A 16,275-nucleotide genomic window follows, 5' to 3' on the forward strand; every position below is an offset into this window, starting at 1 on the left:
GCCCATTGAGTCTTTTCTGCCATTTCATCATGGCTGATTTATTTTCCCGCTCAACCCCATTCCCTCACCTTCTCACCATAGCCTTTGACGCCCCGACTAATTTATTAATCTCCACTTCAGATATACCACTGGCTTGGCCTCCACAGCCATCAGTGGCAATGAATTCCACAGATTCACCACCCTCTGGCTAAAGAAATTTCCTCCTCATCTCTGCTTGATTCAGCCCATCAAGTCTGCTCTGCCATTTTATCATGGCTGATTTATTATCCCCCAACCCCATTCCTTTGACTTCTGTCTGTTACATCTGACCCCCTGACTAATCAAAAACCTATTAACCTCTGCTTTACATTGATTTTCTTTGCCCATTCTCCTAATCTGTCTAAATCCTTCTGCAGACCCCTCATACCTGCCCCTCCAGCTATCTTCGCATCATCTGAAAACCTGGTCACAAGACCATCAATTCCATCATACAAATCATTTCCAAATGCTGCCTGTATTGGGAATGGTGGTAGGTGATGTGTAGGTAAGGATGTGACAGTCTGCCAGCATCCATTTCAGAAAGGAAGAACTGAGATCAGAATTGAAAAATGAATCATTTCCTAACAGGGAATGTCACGTGACTGAAATATCTAACAGGGCAATTTATAGTTTGTTAAATAAATCCCATTAGCACCTTGTCTCTACAGAACATGCATCCAGGACAGTGTTTACTTGTTGTGTGAAGTGAGAATGCATTATCAGAAAACTTATTAAGCTCACTGTCTATTTCTGGGTGCAACGTAAATTATTGGAGCTATTTTGATTATTCTTGCTTTAGAAAGCAGAGGTGAATTCAATCCAGTAACATCGATTTTAACGGCTTCCTGTCTGTCCCACTGCAGTAAAAATGGGTTCATGCTAGTCAAAGTGTCATCACTGAAATTGAGTATGATGTTCTCCTGAGGGGTTGTGTATTGGTGGGTCCTCTGGTGACTGGACAGGCTGATCCGGGATCCACATATTCTGGTTCAGGGTGGTCGAGAGGAAGTGGTGGCTGTGGTTAGTGTTCGGGTCTTTTGGTTGTTCAGACTCTGCTTTCACAGCTGCTGCTGCTTGTTCCCGTGTAACGCAGCTCCTTCTTGAACAGATTTCCTCCAGGTCTACCTATTGAGTGCATGTAGATGTAATGTTCAGTTTCTTTAAGCTGAATTTGATGATCAAAGTTCAAAGTACACTTATTATCAAAATATGTCTGCTATATGTACTACAACCTTGAGATTTGCCTGCTTACAGGCAGCCGCAAAACAACAAAACCCAATAGAACCCATTAGAACAAAGACCGTCAAACAGTCAACGTGCAGCCACAGCCACAAAGCCAGTTGTCACTAAAGCCGGTTCAGGAACCCGTTAGGTTGTAGGCTACAGCCTCAGTCCAGCACAGAGACAGGTAAATCTCATGGAGCAGTGAGCTGAGCACCTTCCTGCCCCCTGCCTTCGGCCACAACACCCTGACGTTTACAAACTGGCCCAGCGCTTACATTGGTCAAACCCTGGGTTGTCCCACACTTTTGGACTCAGGCCCTGCCACTTCGATACGGCTTCAGGCCCAGGTCCCACCACTTCAACCCTGCCTAGCCTTAGCTTTGCCACTTCAAATCGCCTCCAAGTCTGCTCCAGCAATAACCAAACGTTGGCTCATTCCTCGCTCTTGTCCCCAGGCCCCGCCACCTCGATTCGGCCCGTACACACCACAGCGCAGCCATCCTGCATCTTCGAAACTTCAGCTCACGCTGCAAAATGTCAGGTGATACAGGCGGTTTGAAAGCTCAACTCCAGACGGGAGGTTACAGGCTATTGGTTGCAGTGACAGTTTACCAGAAAAAGTGCGGTTAATGAAGTAATTAGTAGTTGTGTTTGCTTCCAGAAAGTTGTCACTATGATTCACCAAAGCCATCTTAAACCTGATCGTTGAAATGTTTTCGTTGCCCTCCAGGGGCTTGATGACCGTTCTTCAACTGGGAGTAAAGGATCTAAAAGATCTGTTTGGGGAGACGTGAGTTAGCTATCCTGATGACATGAGCTATCCATCAGAGTTGGTATTAAGGGTGAAGGATCTGTTTGGGGAGACGGAAGTTAGGTACCTGAATGACGTGACCCATCCTTCAGAGTTGGTGTTGCTTTATCATGGTTGAAACGCTGTTCACGTTGGCCTTCTCCAGTATGCTGGTGTTTGTCTGTCCTTCCAGCTGATCCTCAAAATCATTCATAAGGATCTTTGGTTGCTGGTCTTTGTTCCAGGTCGTTCAGGAGTCAACTGTAGGTGATTCAGCTCCATACAGTGATAAACGAAGGACTTCTCCAGACCATAAGTTTTGCTTGGACCTGTAGGTTGTCGTCTTCAAAGAGTCTTTTCATTATTCTTGCATAGGTGTCACTAGCACTACAGCAGAACAAATGAATGTTTTCGGTTTTTTTTAAGATTATACCTGTGACTGTTTAAGATGTTCTCCTTCTGAACTCCAATCTGTTCGGGAATTGCAACTCCTTGCCTCTGCTCCATACACTTCTCAGTTTCTGGCAACATTTCTCTGCTTGTGGAGGGTTGATCCTCCCTCTCCCACTCAGCTCGAGGTCCAGGGGCACCTCATTCTCCTTCCCTTTTCAATTCAACCTCTTGTTCCTTTCATCTCTCCCAATCCTTCTCTGATCCTGTAACCAACCACCTTCTCTCTGCTCTGACCCATACTCCTCTACCCCCTTCCAGCCATCTCCACCATACCCTGATCATATTCCACACTTGCCATTTTCCCAAACTTAAGGTCGGGAAGAAGAAAAAGATGGAATATGAAAGTATGCTAGCCAATATTATTAATGAGGATACCAAAAGTTTCCTCAGATATATAAAGAGTAAAAGAGAGGTGAGAATAGATATTGCACCATTGGAAAATGATGCAGGAGGGGTAGTAATGGGGGACAGTGAAATCGCGGACAAACTGAATAAGGATTTTGCACTAGTCTTCACTGTGGAAGACACTAACAGTATGCTGGAAGTTCAAGAGTGTCGGGTGCAGAAGAGAGTGCAGTTGCAATTATTTGGAGAAGGTACTTAGGAAATCGAAAAGCCTGAAGTTAGATAAGTCACCTGGACCAGATGGTGTGCACTTCAGGGTTCTGAAAGAAGTGGCCAGAGAGATGGTGGAGACATTAGTAATGATCTTTCAAGAATAACTATATTTTGGCTTGGTTCCGGCAGACTAGAAAATTGCAAATGTCACTCCAAGAAGAGAAGGAGGCATTAAAAAAGGAAAGTATAGGCCAGTTAGTCTGACCTCAGTGGTTGGGAACATGTTGGAGTCAATTATTAAGGATGAGGTCTTGGGGTACTAGGAGGCACATGATAAAATAGGCTGTAGTCAGCATGGTTTCCTCAAGGGAAAATCTTGTCGATCAAATCTGTTGGAATTCTTTAAGGAAGTAACAAGCAGGGTAGACAAAGAATTGGTTGATGTTGTGTATGTGAATTTTCAGAAGGCCTTTGACAAGGGGCCACACATGAGGCTGCTTAACCAGTTATGAGCCCATGGTGTTACAGGAAAGATTCTAGCCTGGATAAAGTGGATGATTGGCAGGAGACAAAGAATGGGAATAAAGGAGCCTTTTCTGGTTGGCTCCCAGTGACTAGTGGTGTTCCGCATGGGTCTGTGTTGGGACCAGCTCTTTTTACTTCATGCGTCAGTAATTTGGCAATGGAATTGATGGCTTTGTGGCAAAGTTTGTGGATGATACGAAGATAAGTGCAGGGACGGGTAGTGTTGAGGAAGCAGGGAGACTGCAGAAAGATTTAGACGGATAAGAAATGGCAAGTGGACTATAATGTCAGGAGTGTATTATCAGGAAAAGAAGATAGCACCAGTGAACAATGCTACCATAGGCAGCATCCTCCAGATGGTCCACAAAGCTGTTTCTTTCACTTCTTCATCTTCTTTTTCTTTCAAATGTGGTTCTGCTGTTGCTAGAGTCAGTGATCTACAGTCTGATGGTGTGTTTTCCAGCTGATTGAGCAATCTTGCACGTTGCTCTCTCTGAGAAGCTTATAGAGACGGGCGCAGGCCCATGATCAACTCCATTTCTCACTGATCTCGCTGATAAAACGTCAAAGAAGACTGAATCATTGTTCAGCATCGTCTGCAAGCCTCTCACTCACTTTTGCCGGAGGAAGGTGTCTGTATGTGACTTTCTCCTTCTCCCTGAAGGCCCCTGTACTCGCGTGATCTCTCTTTCTCTCCCTCGATGCTGCTGGAGTATGGTGCTGAAGTTTGTGTTTTGGACTGTAGTTCCTGGACACTCCATTTTCTGTTGCTATTTTGGGCAACTTTGAATCAGGGTGACCTGCAGATAATGAACACTGAGCTGAACTGTATATGGGCTCCTCGAGTTTGAGTTTTAAATTCTACGTTTTCGCTCGTTCTTTCCTGTTGCAGTTTGCACGATTTGTTTTATTGTGTGTAGGGGGTAGTTGATGTTTTTTGCTTTGAACGGGTTCCATGGTTTTCTTTGTTCAGTGGCTGGGCTTGGAGAAAACGAATCAGGGTTGTATATTGCATAAATGATGCACCATCAATAACTCACACTGAGACGTAAGGCGAGATATCGGCTTTTATTGACTGGAAGAAGGAACCAGGAGTGATTGACCATCATACTATGTCCTGGAGACTGAGGCCGATCTTCAGGCCGCAGGTCTCCTTTATACAGGGGCCTGTGGGAGGAGCCACAGGAGCAGTCAGCAGGGGGCGTGTCCCGACAGGCAGTTCACCACATTCACCCCCCCTTTGTTTGAAAGAGTCCCCATGTGGCGATGTTTCTTACAAGTCAAGTCTATCAGGTGGTCGAATCTGTCGCTGCGATCTACGTAGCACCGGCTGTGATCGCATGGATGCCGGCGATATTGGAGATTGCACAGGGGACGGAGGTTGCGCTTGTTCCTGCCCACTAGGCGCCGGTGATCCCTCACGCATGTGCGAGGCGCCTGGTATAAATGCGTACGAAACGCCCGGTATAGAAGTGTCGTGAGGAGTCTGTGTAGGGCCTGGTGAACACGGTGTCACCTCTGGTGCAGGGTTCATAGTTACCGGAGAGCCTTCAGGGTAGTGGTCTGCTGCACCTGCGGGTGCCAGGTCGCGGATGGAGACCGTGTCCTCCCGCCCATCAGGTAAGACCACATAAGCATACTGGGGGTTCGCATGTAGAAGGTGAACCCTCTCTACCAGCGGGGAGTATTTATTGCTCCTCACATGTTTCCGGAGCAGCACTGGCCCCGGGGACGTCAGCCAAACTGGTAGGGTGGTCCCAGTGACAGACTTCCTGGGAAAAGAGAATAAGGCGTTCGTGAGGGGTGGCATTGGTGGACGTACATAACAGAGAGCGGATAGAGTGCAGTGCCTCAGGGAGGACCTCCTGCCATCGAGAGACCGGCAACCCTTTTGACTTAAGGGCTAAAAGTGTGGCCTTCCACACTGTGGCATTCTCCCGCTCCACCTGGCCATTACCCTGGGGATTATAACTCGTGGTCCGACTGGTAGCAATGCCCCTAGCCAGCAGGTACTGGTGCAGCTCATCACTCATAAAGGAGGACTCTCTATCGCTGTGGATATAGCAGGGATATCCGAACAGAGTGAAGAGCTGGCGCAGGGCTTTTATGACGGACGTGGCAGTGGTGACGGGGCAGGGGATTGCAAAGGGGAACCGTGAGAACTCGTCAATAACACTGAGAAAATAGACATTGCAGTCAGTGGAGGGAAGGGGGCCCTTAAAGTCAACACTCAGTCATTCAAAAGGGCGGGTGGCCTTGACAAGTTGTGCCGTGTCAGGATGGTAGAAGTGCGGTTTGCACTCAGCGCAAATTTGGCAGTCCCTGGTCATCGTCCTGATGTTCTCCAGGGAGTATGGCAGGTTCCGAGCTTTCACAAAATGGTAAAATCGGGTGACCCCCGGATGGCAAAGTTGTGCATGAAGGGTGTACAGCTGGTCGAGCTGTGTGCTAGCACATGTTCCCCGGGATAGGGCATCAGGGGGCTCATTGAGTCTGCCAGGCCGGTACAGGATATCATAGTTGTAGGTGGAGAGTTCTATTCTCCACTGCAAAATCTTATCATTTTTGATCTTGCCCCGCTGTTGGTTGCTGAACAGGAACGCAACCGAGCGCTGGTCGGTCAGCAAGGTGAACCTTTTGCCAGCAAGGTAGAGCCTCCAGTGCCTAACAGCCTCCACTATGGCCTGGGCTTCTTTCTCCACCATGGAGTGCCGAATTTCGGAGCCTTGGAGGGTGCGAGAAAAGAATGCTACTGGTCTGCCTTCCTGATTGAGGGTAGCAGCCAGAGCAAAATCGGAGGCATCACACTCCACTTGGAAGGGAGCGGTCTCGTCCACGGCATGCATAGTAGCTTTGGCAATGTCCTCTTTAATGCAGCTGAAGGCCTTGCGGGCCTCAGCAGAGAGGGGAAACGAGGTAGACTTGACCAGGGGGCGTGCCTTGTCTGCGTAATGAGGGACCCATTGGGCGTAATAGGAAAAAAAACCCAGGCACTGTCTGAGGGCCTTGAGAGTGGTGGGAAGAGGGAGTTCTAACAGGGGGCGCATACGGTCAGGATCAGGGCCAATAACCCCATTTTCCACGACATACCCAAGTATAGCAAGGTGGGTGGTTCCAAACACACACTTGTCCCTGTTATAAGTAAGGTTCAGAGCTGCGGCCACTTGGAGAAATCGTTGGAGGTTGGCGTCGTGATCTGGCCAGTCGTGACCACAGATGGTGATGTTATCCAGATAGGGAAATGTGGTCCACCATCCGGTCCATTTCCCTCTGGAAGACAGAGACACCATTCGTGACACCGAAAGGGATGCGCAGGAAGTGATAGAGCCTGCCACCCGCCTCGAAGGCGGTGTAGGGGCGGTCCTCTGGGCGGATGGGGAGCTGGTGATAAGCGGATTTCAGATCTATTGTCGAGTACACCTTGTACTGAGCAATCTGGTTGACCATATCCGCGATGTGGGGTAGGGGGTACGCGTCAAGCTGCGTGAACCTATTGATGGTTTGACTATAGTCCACGACCGTCCTATTTTTCTGCCCAGTCCGAACAACAACCACCTGGGCCCTCCAAGGGCTTGAGCTTGGCTCAATGATCCCCTCCCTGAGCAGCCGCTGCACCTCCGACTGAATGAAGGCCCTGTCCCCCACGTTGTACCTCCTGCTTTTAGTTGCCACAGGTTTACAGTCAGGGGTCAGGTTGGCGAACAGCGGTGGGGGAGGGATCTTGAGAGTGGAGAGACTGCAAGTGGTGTCGGTAGCGCAGCTGTTGGCCTGGTTCTGGATGGGATGTGTGTGTCCGTGTGTGTGTGTGGTCAGTAGTGGGGAATGTGAAGAAGTCCGACAAAACTGAGGATTCCTGACAGTGAGTGGTGGGAGGGGCCCGTCGTATACCATAGTCACACTTTCGAGATGGCTCTGGAAGTCCAGCCCCAATAGCCCAGGTGCGCACAGATTAGGCATGACCAGCAGCTCAAAGTTCTGATATTCTGTGCCTTGCACCACCAAAGTCGCTACACAACCCACCCGGATGTCTGCGGACTGCGACCCAGAAGCCAAATGGAACCTCTGACTTACCGGCCGGATTGCGAGACCGCAGCGTTGCACTGTGTCCGGGTGAATAAAACTCCCAGTGCTGCACGTGTCAAACAGGCATCTAAGTCCTGTGCCCCTCCACCTGGATGTCCATCATGGACCTTGCAAGCTGGTGTGGGGCGCTTTGGTCGAGAGTTACGGTGGCCAGAGTTGAATCGCCGTCGGGGTGCCCGGTCAGCATCGGAGGGTCGGGGGCGGGGCGTGCTGACGCCGACAAAGATGGCCGCCCACATCCGGGCATGCAAGATGGCGGCCCCCACGTTTCACCCGCAGCGCTGCACTCTGCTCGAGGTTGAGACTTACAGACCTTGGCAAAATGGCCCCGCTTTCCGCAGCTGGAGCAGGTCGCTTCTCGCGCTGGACAGCGTTGTCGAGAGTGTTTGTTATGGCCACAGAAATAACAAAGCACAGGCTTCTGACGGGCTGCCGCTGTGGTCGGGTTCGGGGAGCTCATGGAATCGCGACTGGCAGCGGCATTGGCGAATTCGCTCCCGGGAGCTGGCGGTGGGGTCTGAGGTGTCCACGGAACCGGCGGGGAATCGCGCGACTGGACAGCGTCAGCATTATGCAAAGCAGCTTCCAGAGCGTTGGCCTTCTCGATCACCGAGCGTAAGGTAAGGTCAGCATTTTCCAGCAGTCGCTGGCGCATGTACACTGACCTCAGTCCCGTCACAAAAGCGTCTCACACCAGCAGCTCCGTATGCTGTTCTGCTGTGAGCGTCTTGCAGTCACAAGGTCGGACGAGTGTCTGTAGTGCTTGGAGAAACTAAGCGCACGATTTGCCAGGCCGCTGTTGCCAGGTAGCTAAGCGATGTCTTGCGTAGATGGTGTTCACCGGCCGCAGGTACTGTCTTTTGAGGGCGTCCAGTGCCCCATCGTAGGTCGGCAGGTCCCGGATAATGGAGTAAACTTTGGGGGTGACCCTCGAGAGTAGGATTCTGTGCATAACGGCGGGTTCAGTTGCATGAACCTCCTCCAAGTACGATTGGAAGCATGCAAGCCAGTGCTCAAAAGCAAGAGCTGCGTCAGGGTCTTGAGGGTCCAAATCCAACCAGTCCAGACACAAAACGGTTTCCATGTTTTAAAAACTTCCAGTCAATAAAATTGATGCACCATCAATAACTCACACTGAGACGTAAGGCGAGATATCGGCTTTTATTGACTGGAAGAAGGAACCAGGAGTGAGTGTCCATCATACTATGTCCTGGAGACTGAGGCCGAGCGTCAGGCCTCAGATCGCCTTTATACAGGGGCCTGTGGGAGGAGCCACAGGAGCAGTCAGCAGGGGGCGTGTCCAGACAGGCACATAGTTCACCACAATACATACTTTAATAATAAATGTACGTGGAATCCTTAGAAAATAGTCGACCCTTTTATTTCAAAGTGGATTCCCCACAGGTTAATTTGCAGGTGAGGAAGGCAAATGCAATGTTAGCATTCATTTTGAGAGGACTAGAATATAAAAGCAAAGATGTAACATTAAGCCTTTACAAGGTACAAGTAAGGCCTCACTTGGAGTGTTATGAGCAGTTTTGGGCCGCTCATCTAAGAAAGGTGTACTGACATTGGAAAACGTTCAGAGGAGGTTCATGAGAATGATTCTGAGATTGAAAGGCTTATTATTGAAGAGCGTTTGACGGCCCTGGGCCTGTACTCACTGGAATTCAGAAGATTGACGGGGGAAAGCTTAATGAAAACTATTGAATATTGAAAAGCCTTGATAGGGTGGATGTGGAGAGCATGTTTCCTATCATGGGGGAGTCTAGCACCACAGCCTCAGAATAGAGGGGCATTGAGATGGAGAATAAATTAGCCATGATGGAATTGTGGAGCAGACTTGATGCACTGAAAGACCTAATTCAGTTCTTACTGTTTGTCTGACAGTCTAAACCCTTCCCACCTCAGAGAGCTCTTTAGGGAACCACAGTGCCTTGCCTTCCGATTTTGTCTGATCAATTGTTCATTTTTCATTTACTTAGAGATACAGTGCAGAATAGGGTCTTTGAGCTGGACACCCAGCAACCACCCCCCAACCCAACAGCCCTGATTTAACCCTAACCTAATTACAGGACGATTTGCAATGACCAACTAGCCTACGAACCGGCATGTCTTTGGACAGTGGGAGGAAATTAGAGCAGCTGGGGAAACTCATGCATTGCACAGGAAGGGCATACAGAGACTCCTTGCAGAGGATGCTGGGTCTGAACTGCGACTCCCCAAGCTGTAATAGTGTTGTACTACATGAAATGTATATTGTTTAATTGTGCAGATACTTACAGATTTGTCATTGGACATTCAGCTCAGCAGACATCTTGTGTAAAAACTGATGGTTCACCCTCGAATGTTTGAAGTGAAGGTCTGTGCTGATGGAAGGTTGATATGTGCATGGAAGGATGTTATTGCATTTGGGATGTGACATTTGGCAGAGGGAGTTATTCTTGTTCTTTAGACTAAGTAGATTGTCTGCCCCTTTCTCCTTAGGCCCTGATGTGCTGCGGATCCTTTTTTGCTGTGCCAGAAATATCTCAACAGGTAAAGAGCAGTGCCTTGTTTCTCTTGCACCTACAATTCATTTTTGCCTGATTTTCAAATTGCTTTCCTTGTTTATTACCTTCATTTCAAACTTCGACTCCTTTGATCTACATAATAACCCCACATTTGTAATCATAAACACAAGAGGTTCTGCAGATGCTGGAAATCCAGAGTAAAACACAAAAAATGTTGGAGGAATCTCAACAGGCCAGGTAACATCTGTAGTAGGCCTCCGTTAGTCTCGATAGACCATGGATTTGCGCCTTGGAAAGTTTCTAGGGTACAAGCCTGGGTAAGGTTATATGGAAGACTGGCAGTTGCCTGTGCTGCAAGTCTCCCCTCTCCACGCCACCGATGTTGTCCAAGGGAAGGGCATTAGGACCCATACAGCTTGGCACCGGTGTCGTCACAGAGCAATGTGTGGTTGTGCCTTGCTCTAGGACATACACGCAGCCTCAGCCACTAGCAACCTTCAGATCACTAGATGAACACCTTAACCACTTGGCCACACACCAACTGGTAACATCTATGGACAGGAATAAACAGTTGATCTTTCAGGCCAAGACCCTTCAAAGTTCAAAGTAAATTTTATTATCAAAGTACATAGATGTCACCATATACAACCCTGAGATTTATTTTCCTGCGGAACAAACACAGAAAATCTATAGAATAGTAATTATGACAAGACCGATCAATCAGAGTGCTGAAGACAACAAACAGTGCAAATGCAAGCATAAATAGCAATAAATAACAAGACCATGAGATAACAAAATGTAGAGTCTTTAGAGTGAGATCATTGGTTGTGGGAACATCTCGATGGATGGGCAAGTGAATGTAGTCATCCCCTGTTGTTCAAGAGCCCGATGGTTGAGGGGTGGTAACTTTTCCTGAATCTGGTGGTGTGAGCCCTGAGGCTCCTGTACCTTCTTCCTAATGGCAGCTGCGAGAAGAGAGCATGGCCTGGGTGGTGGGGGCCCCTGTTGATGGATGCTGCTTTCCTGTGACAGCAATTCATGTGGGAGTGGTTGGGAGGGCTTTACTCATGATGGACTGTGCTGAATCCACTATCTTGTTTAGAATTTTGTCCTGACCCTTTGTAAGGACAATCTCACTGCTCCATGCTCTGAAAACAATATTTCCTTCATATACACATCATAATGCCATAAGATATTGGAGTAGCTTTAGGCCATTTGGCCCATCGAGTTTGCTCTGCCATTTGATCATCCTGCCTTTAGAAGAATTCGTCTTTGGGAATCTATCCTGCACCTTCTGAGTTGTCTCCGAAACTCCAGCCAATCAATTTTGACCAGCCCCTCTCTCATGTCTCTGTAATTCCCTTCTGCAGAATATTAACATTTGTACATTTTAGGGATTCACGGTTCATAATTTGTGTGGAAGAACTATGATTCCTAATTGTCTGGATACATGGAATATGTTCCCTACCATGCTGCAGAAGTGCAAATGACAGAATCCACATCTCGCCTACACAAAACTCCTCCCATTCAGTTATATCAGCTATCAACTTGTTCCTCTTCTCTCGAGTTGGACCAGCAGACCAATACATGGGCTTTACTAACTGCCTGCTACTCCTCCCCTTCTAAATCTAAACTCTGTAAGAAAGCCTTAAGAGAACTACCAGGACTGAAACAGACCCTTTGGTCCATCTAGACAACGTTGAACTATTATTCTGCCTAGTCTTATCGACCTGCACCTGGACCCACATCCAGCACGGGCAGCTTGTTTCACACCCCGATGCACCATCAATAACTCTCGGAGACGGGAGGCGAACGATAGGCTTTTATTAGCTGCAAGAAATGACCGCACAACATCCTGGAGACTGAGGGAGGAGCAGTGCTTCCAATCGCCTTTATACAGGGGTCTGTGGGAGGAGCCACAGGAGCAGTCAGCAAAGGGGCATGTCCAGACGGGTATACATAGTTCACCACATTCACCCCCCCCCCCATTGTTTTAAAAGAGAGTCCCCATGAGGCAAAGTTTCTTACGTATATTTACAGGTCTATCAGGTGGTAGAATCTGTCACTGCGATCTACGTAGCACCGGTGGTGATTGCACAGATGCCAGTGGTGATTGCACCGGAGATGGTGGTTGAGCTGGCTCCGGCCTGACTTGAGGTGCCAGCCCATTAGGCGTCAGTAACCCCTCATGCGTGTGCGAGGCGCCCGGAATGGGAGTGTCATGAGGAGTCTGTGTAGGGCTTGGTGTATGCAGTGTCTCGTGGGTATATACATCGGTGGGTACGGGGTTCATAATCACCGTGGAGTGTTCGGGATAGGGGTCTAGTGCTCCTGCGGGCACCAGGTCGCAGACGGAGACCGTGTCCTCCCACCCATCAGGTAAGACCATGTAGGCATACTGGGGGTTCGCATGAAGTAGGTGAACCCTCTCGACCATTGGGGAGTATTTATTGCTCCTCGCATGTTTCCGGAGCAGCACTGGCCCTGGGGACGTCAGCCAAGCCGGTAGGGTGGTCCCAGTGGCAGACTTCCTGGGAAAAGAAAAGAGTCACTCATGAGGGGCGGCATTGGTGGACGTGCATAACAGGGAGCGGATGGAGTGGAGTGCCTCGGGGAGGTCCTCCTGCCATCGAGAGACCGGCAACCCCTTTGACCTAAGGGCTAAGAGTGTGGCCTTCCACACAGTGGCATTCTCCCTCTCCACCTGTCCATTCCCCTGGGGATTATAGCTCGTGGTCCTACTAGTAGCAATACCCCTAGCCAGCAGGTACTGGCGCAGCTCGTCACTCATAAACGAGGACCCTCTATCACTGTGGATATAGCAGGGATATCTGAACAGAGTGAAGAGCTGGCGCAGGGCTTTTATGGCGGACGTGGCAGTGGATGGCAAAGGGGAGCCGCGAGTACTCATCGATTATGTTGAGAAAGTAGACATTGCTGTCGGTGGAGGGAAGAGGGCCTTTAAAGTCAACACTCAGTCACTCAAAGGGGCGGGTGGCCTTGATAAGTTGTGCCTTTTCAGGACGGTAGAAGTGCGGTTTGCACTCAGCACAGACTTGGCAGTCCCTGATGTCCTCAAGGGAGTAAGGCAGGTTCCGGGCTTTCACGAAATGGTAAAATCGGGTGACCCCCAGGTGGCAAAGATCTGCATGGAGGGCGTATAGCTGGTAGAGCTATGCACTGGCACACGCTCCCTGGGATAGGGCATCAGGGGGCTCATTGAGCCTTCCAGGCCGGTACAGGATGTCATAGTTGTAGGTGGAGAGTTCGATTGTCCATTTTGTCCAAAAATTTTATCATTTTTGATTTTGCCCCACTATTGGTTGCTTAACATGAACGCAACTGAGCGCTGGTCGGTCAGCAAGGTGAACCTTTTGCCGGTGAGATAGTGCCTCCAGTGCCTAATAGCTTCCACTGTGGCCTGGGCTTCTTTCTCCACCACGGAGTGCCGAATTTCAGAGCCCTGAAGGGTACGAGAGAAGAATGCTACTGGCCTGCCTGCCTGATTGAGGGTAGCAGCCAGCGCGAAGTCGGAGGCGTCACTCTCTACTTGGAAGGGAATGGTCTCGTCCACCGCATGCATCGTTGCTTTGGCAATGTCCCCTTTAATGCAGCTGAAGGCCGCGCAGGCCTCGGCAGAGAGGGGAAATGCGGTGGACTTGACCGGGGGTGGGCCTTGTCTCCGTAGTGAGGGACCCATTGGGCGTAATAGGAAAAAGAAGCCCAGGCACTGTCTGAGGGTGGTGGGAAGAAGGAGTTCTAACAGGGGGCGCATACGGTCGGGGTCAGGGCCAATGACCCCGTTCTCCACGACATACCCAAGGATAGCAAGTCGGGTGGTTCCGAACACACACTTGTCCCTGTTATAGGTGAGGTTAAGAGCTTTGGCCACTTGGAAAAATCGTTGGAGGTTAGTGTCATGATCCTGCCAGTCGTGACCACAGATGGTGATGTTATCCAGATAGGGAAATGTGGCCTTCAGTTGGCACTGGTCCACCATCCGGTCCATTTCCCTCTGGAAGACTGAGGCACCATTCGTGACACCGAAGGGGACGCGCAGGAAGTGATAGAGCCTGCCACCCGCCCTGAAGGCGGTGTAGGGGCGGTCCTCCGGGCAGATGGGGAGCTGGTGATAAGCGGATTTCAGATCTATTGTCGAGTACACCTTGTACTGAGCAATCTGGTTGACCATATCCGCGATGCGGGGGTAGGGGGTACACATCAAGCTGCGTGAACCTATTGATGGTCTGGCTATAGTCCATGACCATCCTATTTTTCTGCCCGGTCCGAACAACGACCACCTGGGCCCTCCAAGGACTTCTGCTTGGCTCAATGATCCCCTCCCTGAGCAGCCGCTGCACCTCCGACTGAATGAAGGCCCTGTCCCCCGCGCTGTACCTCCTGCTTTTAGTTGCCACAGGTTTACAGTCGGGGTCAGGTTGGCGAACAGCGGTGGGGGAGGGATCTTGAGGGTGGAGAGGCTGCAAGTGGTGTCAGTAGCGCGGTCGTTGGCATGGTGCTGGGTGGGATGTGCAGGTCGGTGTGTGTGTGTGTGGTCAGTAGCGGGGTATATGACGAAGTCCCACAAAACTGAGGATTTCTGACAGTGAGTGATGGGAGGGGCCCGTCATACTCCATTGTCACACTTTCGAGGTGGCTCTGGAAGTCGAGCCCCAATAGCACAGGGGCACACAGTTGAGGCATGACCAGTAACGCAAAGTCCCGATATTCTGTGCCCTGCACCACCAATGTCGCTACACAACCCACCCGGATGTCTGTGGAATGCGATCCAGAAGCCCTGGTGACCCTCTGGCTTACCGGCCGTGTCACGAGTCCGCAGCGTTGCACCGTTTCCGGGTCAATAAAACTCTCAGTGCTGCCTGTGTCAAACAGGCAGCTAGTCCTGTGCCCCTCCACCAGGATGTCCATCATTGATCTTGCAAGCTGGTGTGGGGCACTTTAGTCGAGGGTTACAGAGGCCAGAGTTGAACCGCCATCTTGGTGTCTGGTAAGCACCCATGGGTCGGAGGCAGGGCAAGGTGGCGCTCACAAAGATGGCCACCCCCATGCCTCACATGAGGCGGGCAGGCAAGATGGTGGCGACCAAGATGGTGACCCTCATGCCTCGCACGCGGCGCTGCTTGACCCCGCTTGTGGCTTAGACTTACAGACCTTGGCAAAGTGGCCCTTCTTTCCGCAGCAGGAGCAGGTAGCTTCTCGGGCCAGGCAGCATTTTTGGGGGTGCTTTTCGAGTCCACAGAAGTAACACTGCGCGGACTTGTGACTAGCAGCAGGCGTGGTCAATTGTGGGGACTTCACGGGCTCGCGACTGGCAGCAGCCGAGGTCGATTCACCGGAGGGTTGTGGGGAATTCATGGACTCGCGAGTGGCAGCAGCTGTGGTCGATTCACCAGCAGGTGGCGGGATCTGCGGTGTCCATGGGGCCAGCGGGAGATCGCGTGGCTGGACAGCGTCAGCATTGTGCAGAGCAGCCTCCAGCGTGTCGGCCAGCTCGATCGCTGACTGTAACGTAAGATCTGCATTTTCCAGCAGCCACTGGCGCACGTACACTGACCTGATCCCCGTAACGAAGGCGTCTCGTACCAGGAGCTCCGCATGCTGTTCCGCCGTCAGTTCCCTGCAGTCACAGGCCCGCACAAGTGTCTGTAGGGCCCAGACAAACTCAGTCCTCGACTCTCCGACCTGCTGCTGCCGCGTCGCTAAGACGGTGTTCACCGGCCGCAGGTACTGTCTTTTGAGGGCGTCCAGTGCCCCTTGGTAGGTCGGCAGGTCTCTGATGAGGGAGTAGACCCGCGGACTGACCCTGGAGAGGAGAACTCTGTGCATGATAGCTGGCTCAGTCATGGGAATATCTTCCAGGTATGATTGGAAGCACGCAAGCCAGAGTTCAAAGGCAATGGCTGCTTCGAGACCTTGAGGATCAACGTCCAATTTATCCGGTCGTAAAATGTTCTCCATGTTTTAAAATTGCAGCTAATAAAATTGATGCACCATCAATAACTCTCGGAGATGGGAGGTAAACGACAGGCTTTTATTAGCTGCAAGAAACAACCACACAACATCCTGGAGACTGAGAGGCCGGGCTCAGGC

At 50.4% G+C, this 16,275-nt stretch overlaps 1 protein-coding gene across 1 annotated transcript in view; it reads left to right on the top strand.

Moving 5' to 3' along the window:
* Positions 1-16,275, top strand: part of amph (amphiphysin) — a 221,267-nt gene that overhangs the window by 145,636 nt on the left and 59,356 nt on the right. Inside the window, exon 14 of the mRNA XM_059993715.1 lies at positions 10,139-10,189. Coding sequence (XP_059849698.1) covers positions 10,139-10,189 — 51 coding nt within the window. The remainder of the gene's footprint in view (positions 1-10,138; positions 10,190-16,275) is intronic.

The sequence above is a fragment of the Hypanus sabinus genome, chromosome 1 (assembly GCF_030144855.1).
Source record: "Hypanus sabinus isolate sHypSab1 chromosome 1, sHypSab1.hap1, whole genome shotgun sequence".
In the NCBI taxonomy this organism is placed as follows: Eukaryota; Metazoa; Chordata; class Chondrichthyes; order Myliobatiformes; family Dasyatidae; genus Hypanus; species Hypanus sabinus.